This window comes from Diceros bicornis, chromosome 34 (assembly GCF_020826845.1).
Source record: "Diceros bicornis minor isolate mBicDic1 chromosome 34, mDicBic1.mat.cur, whole genome shotgun sequence".
NCBI classification, from domain to species: domain Eukaryota; kingdom Metazoa; phylum Chordata; class Mammalia; order Perissodactyla; family Rhinocerotidae; genus Diceros; species Diceros bicornis.
The window spans coordinates 9,551,038-9,562,353 of record NC_080773.1 but is presented as its reverse complement, the minus strand read 5'-3'; the positions used below and the strand labels follow the sequence as shown (position 1 = coordinate 9,562,353).

Sequence of the window (11,316 nt, the reverse complement as noted above, 5' to 3'; positions counted from 1 at the left end):
GACAAGGAGTTACATGCCTGAGGCCACCCAGCAGGGAGGCCAGGATGACAGGCCTGGCCCCTGGCATGTCCACATTTAATTGCAGGGTCCTGTCCCTTTCAGGACCCCAAAAGGGCCCATCCAGATTGAGGCCACTTGGACCCGTCTTACCTATGAGGAAGTGGGCTTAGAGGCAAAGTCTCTGTCCAGGTGGAGAGAGTAGGAGACAGGTAGAAGCCAGATCTGTCTCCCTAACCCTGTGCTGGTCCCGGAGTGAGCGAGGGGTGAAGAGAGACCGTTGACATGTCCCAGTCAGGCTGGAAGCATCTTCTTCACTGATGGCTTGGGGCAGAGGGCTGGCTGGCTGGCTGGATGCAGGATGGACCATAAGTGGCAAAGGGCAGAGCCAGCCTGTCCTGTCCTCTAGTTGTGTGGTTGTGGCAAGTTACCCACACTGAGCCTTGGTTTCCCATTTCTGTAAAATGAGCATCATGGTAATGCCCTCCTTGTAGGAAGGATTAAATGGTTAACATCAGCAAAGTGCTTAGAACGGCACCAAGCCTGTGCCAGGTGCTCAGAGAATATCAGCGCGTAGGGCTGGCGGGAGGCGCCCCCGCCTGGTGCCTAAGGCCTGTCTTCACCGCGGCTCCGCCTTCCACCCACTGCCAGAGGGAGGGTCAGAACAGCAAGAGGGTTATTTTCTGCAGGGGAATTTCACAGCCCAGGAGGTGCTGGCACAGAGGCCCAGACCACAAAGGTGTCCGGTGTCCCTGGCTTCTTGTCCCTCTGCCCCGGGCCTGCCCCACACCCTGCTTCCTCTGGCCCAGCAGGGCTCGGCCAGGGGCATTCTGGAACCTCACCCCACCCAGAACTGGTGGCCAAGACCTGAGCAGTGACCCACAGCCCAAAGTCTCCCTCCCACCCTGGTCCTGACCGTCCAGAGCTGCCACTCCCATCCTCGCCATTTGGCAGAAGAATCAACTGACAGGACAGGCCACTTGCAGTTGGGGGAGACAGGATTCCAGATCCACCTGAGGCCAGCTGTGTGACCCTAGGCCAGGGAGTGACTCAGCCTCAGTTTCCTCTTTTGTAATAAAAACTTGGGGCCAATGTTGGGAGGCAGCAGTGGATCCAGCGTTAACACTTATTTATGCATTTGACCTGACAGCTTTCTCGAGCCCTCCAAGTGCCAGGCCCAGTTCATGGTGCTGGAGACACGGGGGTGCACAGGACAAAGGCCTCACCCTGGAGGAGCTTGTAGTCCAGGGCTGGGGACCCAGGCCATGATGGGGACTATGACGTCAGGTAGGGACACTGCTGTGGAAGAAAACCAGAAAGGGTAAAGGAGGTCAGGTGGGGGGGGGCAGTTTCCCTGGGCTGGACGGACGCCCTGACTAAGGTGACGTCGTCGGAGCCAAGAGCCACAGGAGGAGAGGGAGCCAGCCCCTGGGCACCTGGGGAGCGGCGGGCCAGGTGGAGGAAGGGGAGGGCCAAGGCCCTGAGGCAGGAGTGAGCTCCCAGGGCTGGGACAGCAGGGGCCTGGTGGACTGCGGGGGAGGGGGGGGGCAGGTAGAAGATGACGTGGGAGACAGAGAAGGGGGTCAAGCAGGCCCTGCTCCTGAAACGTGGCACCCCCAAACCCAGAGCAGCCTCTCTGGTTTGGATCCAGGCTGCCCCTCCTGCTTGGGTGGGGTCTGGAGTATCATCTGCAGCCCTAGCCTGACCCCCCCCTTGCCTACTTGGAGTCCCGCATAGTGACCTCCAGGCTGGATGCCAGGGATCTGAGAGGCAGGTCACTTGGAGGTCCCAGCCAAGTCCCCTCCATCCCATGAGGATGACCTCCATAATTTGACAGCGGAAGCCCTGCCCCCAAACCGCCCTCTAGGCCGTCTTGTGCCTCTGGGGGTGACATGTCCCAGACCCGATGCTGGAGGTTCCCAGAGTCTGGAGGGGTCGGACGCCCAGACCAGCCGCCCCGTGCCCAGAAGCCGCGGTCCCTGCGCCACAGAGAGAGGCCGGGGCAGCGGGCGCCTCCTGGGCCGCTGCGGCAAAGGCTGGGCGGCCGCGCCCTCCCCCCGCGGTGATTCATCCTGCCCCCTCCCTCTCCCCCTCCCTCCCCAGGCCGCCGCCGCTGCAGTGCGCAGGAGACGGCGCCCCAGCGCCCGAGCCCGACCGGAGCCGGGCCGGGGTCCGCGCACCTGGCGGATGCGCCCGCGGCGCTCTCCAGCGCAGCAGCCCGAGCAGCGGCCGCCGCCCGCGCGGCGGGGATGCCCGGACGCCGGGCCCCGGGGCTGGGCCCCCGGCGGTAACCGGAGCGGGGGGGCCGGGCCCCCCCCCCTCCCCCCGTCGCCGGTCCCAGAGCTGCAGCTGCTGCGCCCGCGCGCTCCCGGGGACATTCTAACCGCCGCCGGGTCCCGCCGCCTCTCGCCCGGCTATTAATACCGACGGCCCGGGAGGGGGGCGCAGCGTGCGCAGCGCAGCCATGGGGACGCTGCTGGCCTTCGTGGTCGGCGCGGCACTGGGTGAGTGCGCGGGGGGCGCGCGCGGCGGGGGGCACGGCTGGGCGCTGGCCGGGCGGCGGGATTCGCGCTCGGGAGCCGGGACGGCGGGGCGAGGGCACCCCCGGCCCATCCCCCGGCCCGGCTAAGTCTGCTTCAGAAGTTGTGCGCGCGGGGAGCGGGGCTAGGGAGGGCGGTGGAGGTGCGGGTGGGCAAGAGCGGGCGGGGGCCGGGCTGGCACAGCTTCGCGGCTGCGGGCGCCCAGCCGGGGGCGAGGAAACGCGGAGTCAGCTGCTCCCGGAGCCCCGCAGGCTGCAATGTGACACCCACAGCCGCGGGAGGGGGTGGGGGGAAGGCGGCGCCCGGAGACTGGGACGGGAGAGACTGAGAGACAGGGAGAGATGGAGACGGGAGAGAAGGGGCGAGAGACACAAGACTCAGAACTCCTGAGTGCTCTGCTGGGAGATGGGGAGGTGGCAATAAAGGCGAACCAGAGACAGAGAGAGGCATGCAGAGTGTGCCAGGGAGAGAGACTGAGGAGAGAGTTAAGAATCCAAGCGGTGGAGAGAGGGAAACTTGAGAGAGGCAGAAAGAGATGGAGACACAGGTAGACACGGGGAGACATGGAGTTTTAAAAGGGATAGGGAAAGGGGGAGAGGGAGACCAGAGAGGGTGTCTGAGCCTGGAAAGAGGACACAAAGTGGTGGGACTGTCAGAGAGACCCCTAAGAGAGAGAAAGAAGGGGAGACAGAGACAGCAGCGCTCAAGGAGGCGGAAAGAGCTGAGGAGGAGGACAAGAAGCCCCCAAGATAGGTAGAGGAAGAGACTCCAGAACACAGAAAAAGACCCCAAGCTGGAGCTGGAGAGACACAGCATTAGCAGTTAGTGCTGGGGGACAGGAAGGAGGTGGCAGGTGAGAATGTGGAGGAGGGACTGGGATCCAGTGGGGGCGCAAAGGCCCTGAGGCAGGAAAGAGTTTTGAGAAGCTGATAGGAGGTGGGATAGGGGCCTGGAGGTGAGGGAGCCTGGGAGCAGAGGGGATGGAGGCAGGAGAACTTGGGGAGGGGGTGGATGACACAGGAACTTGGGAGACTGGGGAGCAGGGCTGGAGTGTGGGTCTGCCCTGGTTCCAGCGCCCACCTCCCACTCTGAGGCCTTGCCTTCCTCCATCCCATTTCTCCGGGGCTGGCAGGTTGTACAGAGCAGTAATGGTAGAAGTGACTGCCGCCTTGAACTTCTAATGCAGCTGGAATTCTAGTCCCGCCACCTAGATGCTGCAGTACCTTGGGCAAGTGACATTCTGAAGAAGGGGTACTTGGGTAACAAAGACCCCGAGTTACTGACAACGTTGACAGCCCTATTGATTGGGGGCCTCCTGTGTACCAGGGCCCCTCTGGGCCTCCCCTAACTTATGGAATCTGCCCAGCAACCTCCAGAAGCAAAGATATCATGGCCCTCAGTGTTCACAGAGGGAAACTGAGGCTCAGAGAAGATGAGTGACTTGCCAAGGGCACACAGCACGTGGCAGGGCCAGGTTTGGTGTCCGGTTCTGTCCCTTCATAATCATTATTGAGAGGAAACAGATGATTTCCAGGGGGCCCGCGAGCCAACAGCCAGTGAGCCTGGCCTTGCCCAGGGTGACGGGTGCTCCTGCCCGGCCTGAGTCTGCTGTCTCCACAGTGTCCTCAGCCTGGGGGGGCTGCGTGGAGGTGGACTCAGAGACTGAGGCCGTGTACGGGATGACCTTCAAAATTCTGTGCATCTCCTGCAAGCGGCGCAGCGAGACCACTGCCGAGACCTTCACGGAGTGGACCTTCCGCCAGAAGGGCACGGAGGAGTTCGTCAAGGTGCGGGGCACCCGGCACGGGTGTGGAGCGTGGGCGTCTGTGCGGAGTTAGGGGCCGGGTTCCCGGAGGGGTTGTTTGTTCGCTTTCAATAATGTGCTACTACTGATGACCAGCTCCCCCCCCGCCGTGACCAGCCTGTGAGCTTGGGCTGGTCGCTGAGCCGCTCTGAGCCTTAGTGTCCTCCTCTGTAAAGATGGGGTGGCGATGGTCCCCAGCTCAGGTTTGCGTGAGCACTGAGTCGATGCACCTGGCACGTGGTTGGCACAAAATAAATACCATTGGAATTATTTAGTACCAGCAGAAACGTCTCGGACAGTCATCCTGGGAGAATAGCAGGATTCGTTTGAGCCCCTGTACACTGTGTGTGTTTTGAGTTACATCTGAGGGGCGCCGTAGACTTTTAGGGCCTGCTGGAGAATGGGAGTCTACAGCAGCTGGGATCGGGCTGCCTCTGTCCCTGCCTGAGGAGTGTGCCTGGTGGCCGGGGATGAACTGTAGAGACTGGAGGCCAGGAAGGCAGAACGGGCGCCCGGGAGGTGACTGAGGAATGTGTGAGTGTGTGTCTCAGGGCGGGGGGCACAGTCGGGGTCCGGGGGAGGCGCAGGCATGATCCCGGCCCCCTGGGCCCTCCCGCCTGAGGTCACGGGGCCTGAGTCCCTGCGTGTGTCCGTCTGTTTCTCCGTGTGTCAGGGCGAGGGACAGGATAGAGGTCTGGGTGGGGGGACGGGCGCAGGCAGTGACCCCAGCCCCACCGCCCCCAGATCCTGCGCTACGAGAACGAGGTGCTGCAGCTGGAGGAGGACGAGCGCTTTGAGGGCCGCGTGGTGTGGAACGGCAGCCGGGGCACCAAGGACCTGCAGGACCTGTCCATCTTCATCACTAACGTCACCTACAACCACTCGGGCGACTACGAGTGCCACGTCTACCGCCTCCTCTTCTTCGAGAACTACGAGCACAACACCAGCGTCGTCAAAAAGATCCACCTTGAGGTGGTGGACAAGGGTGAGTCAGGCCCTGCTGCCCACCGGCGGCCAGATGGAGGCACAGATGGCAGGGAGAGGACAGGTTGGCTCCACGCCTGGGCCGGCCAGCCGCCCACGGCAGCCGGGGAGCAGCAGCTCCTTCCCCAGCTCCAGCTCTGGCCTCCGTTTCTCCCCAACCACGGAGAGGTCACCGTGGGCCTCTCCGGTGAAGTTCTGGGTGCAGAACTCGGCTCTGCCGCTTGTGCTGTGTGACCTCCGGCAGGTGCCTTTCTGTCTCTGGGCCAAAGGATTGTCCTGTAGGAAACAGGATGAAAGGTCTCAGGGTGTTGTTTGAACCGTTCTCGTGGCCTGGGAAGGTTGGGGGCATCAGGCAGTTTGCTGGCTGTCAGCTCCTGGAGCATGGCTGGCTCAGAGCGGGGCCTCCGGACGTGGGGGCGATGGATGGTGGTGGTGCTGATGGTCGAGTAGCCCGAGCCCTCCTCCCTCTGTCCTGGTGTGAGTGTGTCACCCAGAGCAGTGCTCCTCCAACTCCGCTGTGCACACGAACTCCCAGGAAGCTTGCTGATGTGCAGTCCTGACTCAGCAGATCTGGGTGCGCCCGGGGTTCCTTTCTAACAAGCTCTCAGGTGAGGCGATGCTTCGGGTCTGGGGCCGCACTGAGCAGCCAGGATCTAAAGTGTTTTTGAAACTTTCCACCATTTTGGCTTTAGCTGCCTCGACCCCTTCTCTGAACCATCTTCTGATCGGTGTAAATTGGAATTTTCCAGGCCCTACAGGCCATTGGCTCAGAGAGTCAGGGAGAGATCCCTGACCTCGGGCCAGCAAAGAGCCATGGCAGGTACGTCCCGCGGGGCCCGCAGCGCACACACGTCACGGGCAACACTCGGGGTCCTTCCTTTCCCCAGGACGGAGTGGGGAAGTGTGGAGTCCCTCCTCGAATCCTCCCCCACCCTCTGGGGCAGGGGACATCCCCATTTTACTGTGGGGGAGACCAGGCTCAGGGAGGTTAGGTTACGTGGCCAGGGTCACAGAGCTGGGACCTGGATGTGAACCCGACCGCACCTGTGCGACGGCCGTTTCTGTTAGCATGATTCACTCTGCTCTGTTGTCAGCCAGAGCCTGTGGGTTTCTTTTTATAATTAACATTTTTACGTTTATTGTCAAAGTGATCCCACAGAATTCAATGCAGGAGACGCGTCTGAGCGACTTGTAGGTCATGATGCTGGGTGGGCGGCCACCCACAGACATAGAGGATGGAGCCCCACCTGTGTGAGTGGGGGGAAGTGGAGTCACTGTAACAAAGACGCCCCCAAATCCCATGGCTTAAGAAAATCTGAGTCAGTCCTGTCCCCCGAATCAGTGCTGCGGTGAGGGGTCAGCAGGGGGGGCGCTCCGTGAGGCCCTCGGGCACCCAGGTTCTTTCCATCTTGTGGCTCGGCCCTTGCTCAGAACGCTGCCCTCGTCTGTGTGGTGGAGGCTGAGGCCGGGCATCCCGGGACCCAATAGGGCCTCTCTTTCAGCATTGTCTACATGTTACACCACCTCCCAGAGCCTGTGTTCTGAGCAACAGTTATCGTGGTATATTGTCTTCCCAGAGCCTGTGGCCTCAGCGCTATCTGCCACGCTCTAGTGTTTTATCCACCAGATTGTAGTATTGCCTTTTTAACATCACCCACGAGAGTATAGTATTTTATATCATATTCCAAACTATACTATATTAACATTACCAAACATATGACAGTATTTTTATAATAACCCATCATACTAGAGTATTTTTAACATTATCCACCATACTATCATATTTTTATCATTACCCACCATGCTATAGTATTTTAATATTATCAATCATATTGTAGTATTTTAAAATTTTCCTCTTTACATTATAATATGTTCATCATTGCCCATCATACTGTAGTATTTTTAACATTACTCGTCATACTACAGTACTTATTTCATTACCCGTAATATTATTGTCTGGTTTGCGTTGCTGGCCGTACCATATTCTTTTTTATTATAACCCACCATCTTACTGTGGTTTCAGTGTTACTCATCAACCTGTATTGCCTCCTGGTGATAACCCCCAGGGAATGAACTGAGTCTTTCCAAAGGAGGGGCAGTGGGTGTTGGTGGCAAGACCCCCTCCGCCCTGGCAGAGGTTCAGAAGATGGTGGGAAGCACCTGGGGTCCCCCACCAGGACTGGGGCCGGCACACGGGGACAAAAGGGCTGATTCTGTTTGGGGTGTCCTCCGTATGAGTGGAAGATGTCTTAAGGGAAAGCGGTGTCTGGGGCTGTGAGAAATCAGCTGCAGGGGTGCAGGCTGGGGCCTCAGACCTGGGGCTGCCTGTGCGGGCAGGCAGGTGGAGCTCTTAGGAGAGCTGGCATTTTTGAAGACATCAAAGGTCTCCCCAGAGAAGGTGCCTCTGACCCTCTGTGTGATCCTCTGCCTCGGTTCCTCATCTGTAAGGTGGGAACGACAGGCCCACCCCCAAGGTGTTTGTGTGGGTTGATGGAGGCTGCACTCGATATACGGCAGCTATTGCTAGGTCTTTCTTTGGCTGTGGAAGCTTTACTGCACAGCTCAGACCCTGCAGTCACTTACACTTGGGGTTGAACCCAGGCCACGAGTGGAATCTTGGCTGTTCATCCTTGGCCCAGCACCTTCTCCACTCTGGGCCTCAGGGTCCTTGTCTGGAAAACGGGCTACAGAGCAGTGCCTGTCACTGTCCTGATCTGATCCGGAGAGCAGGAGATTCCAGGTCACCTCAAGTCATGTGGGCATTGAGTTCCAGGAGCAGGGCTGAGAATTCCAATGAGGTGACCTTTATCCAACATACACCCAGCTCAGTGTCTTCCTGAGTCCTCCCAAGCTGACTTGGGAGCCAGGACAGTCTCCATCCCTGGGCTAGTTTGGAAGAGTCAGGGAGATGCTCGGATAAAGCACAGAGTCTGGCTGAGAGCAGTCACCGCCTGAGACGCATTGTGATATCTTTTGAGCGAAAGAACGAATGAATGAATGAACGAATGAATGAACGAGGTGTGGAATCCCGTCCCGGCTCCTCCTGCAGGGAAGCGAGGAGAAGCATCCAGTCCTGCACCCCCACCTCCCTCTGGCCGGGAAAGCATCGGTGCCATCTGCACCAGGGCGGGGGTGGGGTGCTCCCTCATGGGGGAGGATGACCCGTGCGGACGGCGGAAATGAGATCCGGCCTCGGAGAGGAGGGGCCGGGATGCGGAGGGGACACCTGCGAGGGCAGGCGAGGACGCCGCGATTGCCTTCCGCTCTGGTCCCTTGGCTGAACTGCTGCCTTTGCAGTTTAAATTTAGGCCCAGTGAGAGGAAGCTGGCGATGACAAGGGCTAGCGCTGCGGGATGGCTGGAGGTTTCCAGAAATGACAGCAAATAGCCATCTTAGTGCTGATTGCGCGCGCATCCCGAGCACGTTAGGAGTGTTAACTCGTTTTCTCTTCCAGCAGCCTTGTGAGAGGGCAGGAGTATTATCGTCCCCATTTTACAGAGGGGGAATGAGGCCGAGAGGTGGAGTCATTTGCCTGAGGTCACACAGCTAGTAAGAGGCAGAGCCTGGATTTGAACCCTGGCAGTCTGGCCCCAGCGCCCCTGCTCTTTACTACTATGCTGTATTGCCCCGATAATAACAGTAATAATTATGTTAATAATAGCAAACATTTATCGAGTGCTGTTTATATGTCCAGCACTAGTCTAAGGATTTTTAAAGCTGATTTAATTCTCACAACTCCCCCCTTCCCCCCATGAAGGAGATATTGTGATTATTGACTTCTTACAGATGGAGAAACTGAGACCCAGAGAGGTTGAGTCACTTGCCCAAGGCCACACAAGTGGCAAGCGGCACAGGCAGGACTGGAACCTGAGCCCTCTGGTGGCAGAGCTACAGCTCTGGGGCACCTGTAGCCACTTGGATGACACAGATGCGCCCCCAAGTTACACAGGGAGGCAGGGTGAGGGTGACCCCGAGGCCCATGTGAAGCTGTGTATTAAGGGTCACAGTAACCAGGATGGCTCCGGGGAAGCAGCATGTTCCCATTTGCAGACTGGGCCCAGGGAGGTCCAGCCACTTGCCCAAGCTCGCACAGCAAGCTGGAGGCCGGCTCAGGCTGTCGTGGCTCCTGAGCCTGGCCTCGGCTGCCCCCTGACTCTGCCGGGGCCCCTGCAGCCAACAGAGACATGGCGTCCATCGTGTCGGAGATTATGATGTATGTGCTCATTGTGGTGTTGACCATATGGCTCGTGGCAGAGATGGTGTACTGCTACAAGAAGATCGCGGCTGCCACAGAGGCCGCTGCACAGGAGAACGCGTGAGTGGGGTTGGGGGTGGAGCAGGCACCCCAGGGCACCCAGGACTTCCCCAAGGGGGGCAAGGCCGTGGTCAGGTCCAGCCCCCTCCTCCCTCACACTCTCAGCCCCTACTTGTCTTGGGACCCAGAGTTCAGGCCCAGCATCCTCTCCCCCAAGGATATAGGAATCCAGGCCCCCAGCCCCTGTCTCCCCCAGGACCCGGGAGTCTGAGCCCCTGGTTCCCTCCTCCCTCAGACTTAGGACTCCAGGCCCCCGGCCTGGACTTCTTGGGGACCCCTAGGGGTCCAGCCCGCAGCCCCCTCCTCTAACTGGAGCCCTGTGCACCTGGGGCAGAGACCTCAGCCCTCCTCAGCCTTCTGGGGTGGGGGTGGGGGTGGGGGAGCAGACTGATGATGGGGTACCTGTACACCTGGCCTTTGCCACCACAGCTCGGAATACCTGGCCATCACCTCAGAAAGCAAAGAGAACTGTACGGGCGTCCAGGTGGCCGAATAGCCCTGGTAAGGTGGGTGGGTGGGCAGGGCCTGGAGGGTCTGGGAGGCGTCAGCCCCCTCGGTCCCTGATCCCTTGTTTCTCCCTCACCTTCAGGCCCTGGGCTCCACCTCAAGGAAGAGCCGGCCCTAATGGGGAACATCCGGGCACAGCCTACCCCCAGTGGGGGTTGGCCATCCCGGGCCTCCACAAGCCTCAGAGTCCTGCCGACGGAGCCACCAGGGTGGGAGGGGCAGGGGGCTTGGCTCACACCCCAATCCAGCCTTCTTCCTCCTGCCCCATCACCCACCCGAGTCGTGCATGATGGGTAAAGCAATACTGCCGCTGCCCCCACCCCTGCTTCTGCTGCCTGTTTGCGGGGGGGGCGGTGAGGTGGGGGCAGCGGCCCCGCACCCTCCTTCTTGCTGATTTGCACACACTGGCCGCTTCAGACACGCACCAGGGGGCCCAGCCCCTCCCTGCCCCCTCCCTGCCCAGAGAGGGTCACGATGGGCCAGCACGGTTTGGGGCGGGGGGTTCTGGGACCCACTCCGACCCTAGCCACATTTCCCCTCCGGCTTCCTCTGGCTGGACCTGGGGTCCCTGCTCCCTGTGATGCACTCCTGCCCTGGCCCCACCTGCCCTCTCTCACCAGCCTTGGATTGTGGCCACTTAGAAAGGGGCCCATTCAGCCTCGTCTCTCTTTACACAAATAGTTTTGTTCATGAAATAAAGATTCTTGGACTTGATTCATAGTCTCTCTCGTGAGCCCAGACACCCTCTACCCACCCCCCAAAATCCAAGGGCCTCAGTTTTCTTGGGGACCCTCCCTGGAGTCATTAGCTCCAAGGGACTGTGAGTGGCGAGGGAGCCAGATGGGAGCCAAGAGGCGGCCCTGGAGCGGGGATGGGGATGCTGTGGAGAGAAGAGAGGCAGGACAGAGCTTTGGGGTTTGCTGTGCTCCTAGCAGTGTGGGTCTCTGGAGAGGTGGGAGCTGGGGAGAGGCGGAGGGAAGGAGCAAGGGGGATATGAATGGAGAGAGGAAGAGAGGCGGAGATCTAGGGCTGAGCAACACCAAGGCCACACAGTGTGTCCCCGTGGGGGGCCGTGGCTCTGAGTGGAGGGGGCGGCCTGGGGTGATTGTAGGGGGATGGCCTGTCTGAGGTGAGCAGCTGTGGTCTGACTGTGTGTGGGTGCATGCTGT

The 11,316-nt window shown here is 60.0% G+C and overlaps 1 protein-coding gene across 2 annotated transcripts; it reads left to right on the top strand.

Moving 5' to 3' along the window:
* The first annotated feature begins 2,176 nt into the window (after positions 1–2,176).
* SCN1B (sodium voltage-gated channel beta subunit 1) lies at positions 2,177–10,875 on the top strand. Of its 2 annotated transcripts, none has more exons than XM_058530919.1 (6): positions 2,177–2,501; positions 4,158–4,324; positions 5,086–5,326; positions 9,499–9,640; positions 10,070–10,146; positions 10,230–10,875. In XM_058530919.1, exons 1-5 carry the CDS (start codon positions 2,462–2,464, stop codon positions 10,134–10,136), a joined length of 657 nt encoding a protein of 218 aa, XP_058386902.1. In that variant the 5' UTR covers positions 2,177–2,461; the 3' UTR covers positions 10,137–10,146; positions 10,230–10,875. The 2 variants fall into 2 exon arrangements, with proteins under 2 accessions (XP_058386902.1, XP_058386901.1); XM_058530918.1 differs by having other exon boundaries at positions 2,178–2,501; positions 10,070–10,141.
* Positions 10,876–11,316: the final 441 nt, after the last annotated feature.

Excerpts from the sequence above, each read along its gene's own strand:
- SCN1B (XM_058530919.1), top strand. The coding sequence starts at position 2,462 with ATGGGGACGCTGCTGGCCTTCGTGGTCGGCGCGGCACTGG. Across the intron at positions 4,325-5,085 it reads GCACGGAGGAGTTCGTCAAG|ATCCTGCGCTACGAGAACGA; the intron begins GTGCGGGGCACC and ends CACCGCCCCCAG. Across the intron at positions 9,641-10,069 it reads GCCGCTGCACAGGAGAACGC|CTCGGAATACCTGGCCATCA; the intron begins GTGAGTGGGGTT and ends TTGCCACCACAG.